The 4,027-nt window shown below is 65.5% G+C and overlaps 2 protein-coding genes across 2 annotated transcripts in view; both read left to right on the forward strand.

Moving 5' to 3' along the window:
• LRRC4B (leucine rich repeat containing 4B) overlaps positions 1-738 on the forward strand; it is an 18,932-nt gene extending 18,194 nt beyond the window's left edge. The window contains exon 3 of the mRNA XM_044922280.1: positions 1-738. This exon is cut by the window's left edge and continues 20 nt beyond it. Coding sequence (XP_044778215.1) covers positions 1-686 — 686 coding nt within the window. The 3' untranslated portion in view covers positions 687-738.
• Positions 739-3,634: 2,896 nt separating this feature from the next.
• Positions 3,635-4,027, forward strand: part of ASPDH (aspartate dehydrogenase domain containing) — a 2,241-nt gene continuing 1,848 nt past the window's right edge. Inside the window, exon 1 of the mRNA XM_021688775.2 lies at positions 3,635-3,754. Within this exon, the coding sequence (XP_021544450.2) occupies positions 3,700-3,754 (55 nt within the window). The 5' untranslated portion in view covers positions 3,635-3,699. The remainder of the gene's footprint in view (positions 3,755-4,027) is intronic.

The raw sequence follows: 4,027 nt of genomic DNA on the forward strand, positions 1-4,027 counted from the left end.
ACTTCACCACCGTGACCGTGGAGACCCTGGAGACGCAGCCCGGAGAGGAGACCCTGCAGCCGCGGGGGACGGAGAAGGAGCCGCCGGGGCCCACGACGGACGGGGTCTGGGGCGGGGGCCGGCCCGGGGACGCCGCCGGCCCGGCCTCGTCGTCCACCACGGCGCCCGCCCCGCGCTCCTCGCGGCCCACGGAGAAGGCGTTCACGGTGCCCATCACGGACGTGACGGAGAACGCCCTCAAGGACCTGGACGACGTCATGAAGACCACCAAGATCATCATCGGCTGCTTCGTGGCCATCACGTTCATGGCTGCCGTGATGCTCGTGGCCTTCTACAAGCTGCGCAAGCAGCACCAGCTGCACAAGCACCACGGGCCCACGCGCACCGTGGAGATCATCAACGTGGAGGACGAGCTGCCTGCCGCCTCGGCCGTGTCCGTGGCCGCCGCCGCCGCCGCCGCCGGTGTGGGCGGCGTCGGCGGGGACAGCCACCTGGCCCTGCCCGCCCTGGAGCGCGACCACCTCAACCACCACCACTACGTGGCGGCCGCCTTCAAGGCGCACTACAGCGGGAACCCCAGCGGCGGGGGCTGCGGGGGCAAGGGCCCCCCGGGGCTCAACTCCATCCACGAACCTCTGCTCTTCAAGAGCGGCTCCAAGGAGAATGTGCAAGAGACGCAGATCTGAAGCCGCTGGGCGGGGGCCCCCACCCCGCCGGGGCTCGGGCCACACCGGGACCCTCCCCACGGCCCCGGGCCCGCGCCTGGACCGCGCAGGGGAGGTCGGGGAAGGAGGGGCCGCAGCCCCGCCCGCGTGCGGACCCCAGGGCGGCTCACCCCCGCGAGGAACGGAGCCCCCGCGGTTCTGGCCGCACCCCCACCCATCCCCGGCGAAGGGAGGGGCTGCAGGATTCCGGAGAAGTGGCTGGAACCCTCCGCTTTGCCTCCTCGCGCTCTCAATCGACCCTTCCCGGCCCTCCGCCTTCCAGGAGAGAGAGGAGCTTTTTGGGGGGTGTTCTTTCCCCTCATCCCCAACGACCCTCCTTTTACGGTTCATTTTTTGCAGTTTGACGCCTGTCCCCCCTCCCGCCCCTCTGCCCTCGAAACTGAAGAGACAGACGCGCGGTCAGAGCCTCCAGACACCCTACCCTGCCCCTCCCCCCTTCACCCCCAGCCCTCACCTGCCCCACAGACTCTTTTGATACTGAAGGGAGGTTTGCGTCAACGACTACCTGCTCTGTAATTACTTTAAAAAAAAACACGGAAAAAGTAAAAAAAAAAAAAATTTTTTTTTTTGGTCATGAAAGCATGGAGGGCAGAGAAAACCGTGAATGCGGGCGGGGGCACAATGAGGATGGAAAAGTCAAGTGTTACGGGCCCCACCCGGAGGGTCACAGGGGTCAGCACCTCCAGGTACTCTTAGGCCCCTCACCCTTGACCTCAGGAGCCCCAAAGAGGGGCTCAGGCACCCAGCACATCCGAATGTACTGGGGCCCTCGTCCCCACCCGCCCCCCCACTCATGCCGCCGGGGTTCCACGGGCTGGGGGCTGGGCAACTCCTAGTTCTGGATCCAGGAGTCCAGGATCAAGGTGTGGGCAGGGCCATGCTCCCTCTGGAGCCTGTGGGGGAGAATCCTTCCTTGCCTCCTCCAGCTCAGCTATACTCCAGTCTCCACGCACCCTTCTCCCCGAGTCTCCCCCTCGTCTTCCTTCCACGCATGCTCGTCTCTGTCCAAATTTCCTTATAACGACACCGGTCATATGGGATTAGGGCCCACCCTACTCCAGCAGGACCTCATCTTAACTTGATGATCTGCAAAGACCCTGTTTCCAAATAAGGTCACACTCACGGTCCTGGAGGTCAGGACTTCAGCATATCTTTTTAGGGGACACAATTCAACCCAGAACAGCCAAACCAGAGAGCGTCCGGCCCCTCTGCAAACCCACAAGCCACTGCAGGGAGCGAGGGGGTCAGGCCGAAAGGGGGAAGGCGGGCCGGGCCCAGGGAGCTGCTCTGCCGTCTTGCTTACACAGAGGCAGGAGGGAAGGGAGCGGGAGGGGGCCGCGCTGTCACTCAGAAGCTCAGGGGCTCACGCCCCAGGAGGGAACAGGAGCCAGCAGGTGGGAGCGAACCCCGGGGGTCGGCCAGGACAGGCGAGTGGCTGCTGGTGGGACCCGCCAGGGCTGCCGTCTTGTGCTGTCGAGCCCCGCACAGGCCGAAGGAAGCAGAGGGTCCACTCGGGGCCGCTCCCCACAGACGCGGCCCATGGACACGCAGGGCTGGGCCCTTCTCTTCCCCTCGGCGCAGCCGGACCCCCACCCTCGGCAGGCCTGGGCCCTGTGTGCTCTGTGCCCCCTTCTCTGGCTGCCTGTGCGCCACAGCGTCTTATGTCTCCCCCACCTGGGACTCCTCCTAAAGCACATTCTTCCCTTAAGGGCCCGACAGCCGCCCGCCTCTGCCGCGATGGCCGTCTGGGGTCTCTGGCCCCGTCTGCGTCTATCTGCTCCTGCCTGTCGACCTGGGACTCTCGGAGCCTGGCTCCCCGTCGCGCCTTTCATGCTCTTTCTCTCCCGTCCTCTTTCAGCGCGATCCTGGTTGCCATGGCAATACTGCAGCGGGTACCAGGTGGTGGCTGGGGGCAGGGAGCCGCACCGCCGCTGCAGCCTCCGCGCTCTCCGATGCCAGGCACCTGCAGGGCGCCTTGGCTGGGCCTCAATTTGGGGGGACCTCGGGGCCTCCGCGGGCCTCACGGACTTCTCTGTGGACAATGGGAGGTGGGGGGGCGGGGTGTGGGAGTGAGAGTGCGGTATTGGGGGGCTGGTGGCATCGTGGCTGGGAGAGGGGTGGATGAAAGGTGAGAAGTCAAGGTGAACTGATGGGCGGCCAGACTGGAGCCGGGCTGGGGGCGGGGGCGACAGGGCTGGGATGAGCCGGGTTCCAGCTCCTGCTGCCTGTGGGAGATGGGGCGCGACCAGGCCAGGCCTCCCTGGGAACTTGGTGTGGGGAGGAAATGCGGGCCTGGCCCAGCTGGGGACAGAATGGCAGCCAGCCCAGAGAAGGCGGGGCGGGACTGGAGGGCTGGAGGTCCAGGGAGAGGCCCGGAGACAGAGACAGGATGGAGGGAGAGAGTCAGGGACAGAACCAAGGGAGGAAAAGATGGAGGAGGAATGTTGACAAGAAACACCGGTGCCAAGACATGGGCTTGGGGGGTGGGTAGCAGGCCTGAGGGTGGGGACCGGAAACTCAGGAGCAAGGGACAGACTGGGAGCCCAGAGTCCCCATCAGCATCTCCTCTCTCTCGCTCCCAACCCTCTCTACCCCCATCCCAAGCAGGATGCAGTTTCCATGACAACCTGGCTGGCCAGAAAGGGGGGCTGGGGACTGCAGAGGAAATTTTCCACATCAGCAGGAAGGGAGGAGGGTAGAAAGCAGGGAAGGAAGGGGCTGGGTATGGTGGGGGCCACGCAGGGCCCTGGAACCCCAAGTCATCGTGCCCACTGCCCCAGGATCCTCACCCCCACTCCCCACCCCCAGCAAACCTGCACGGTCTCCACTGGGCCGCTGTGGGGAGGGGGGAAGGTTCTGGAGAGGATCAAGGGTCAAATGTCCAAAGATCAGCCACTGCCCAGGCCTCAAGGGGAGGGGGGCAGTGAGCAGCTGACAGAGCTCAGGCCTCACGCAGACCACCAGATTCAAGGGCATGGCTCTCAACAGGGTCCCGAGGAGGGTAGGGGTGGTGGGCTACGGCCGCCTTGGTGAGTCACTGACCCTCTGGGGCCTCTTCTCCAGGCCCCTTCCTGAAGCCCCCAAAGCCCTTTGTCCTCCACAAACACACTTCATGTGTGTCTTTATCTGCACGCTGGCTCTGCCTCTGTGTCTGCCTGAGCACCATCCACTTCCCACCACGGGGCCCCATCCCCCTCCCTCTGGGTCCCTGTCCCCCTCCCTCTGGGTCCCTGTCCCCCCCCCTCTGGGTCCCTGCCCCCTCCCTCTGGGTCCCTGACCCCTCCCTCTGGGTCCCTGTCCCC

The sequence above is a fragment of the Neomonachus schauinslandi genome, chromosome 16, assembly GCF_002201575.2.
Source record: "Neomonachus schauinslandi chromosome 16, ASM220157v2, whole genome shotgun sequence".
Classification (NCBI taxonomy): domain Eukaryota; kingdom Metazoa; phylum Chordata; class Mammalia; order Carnivora; family Phocidae; genus Neomonachus; species Neomonachus schauinslandi.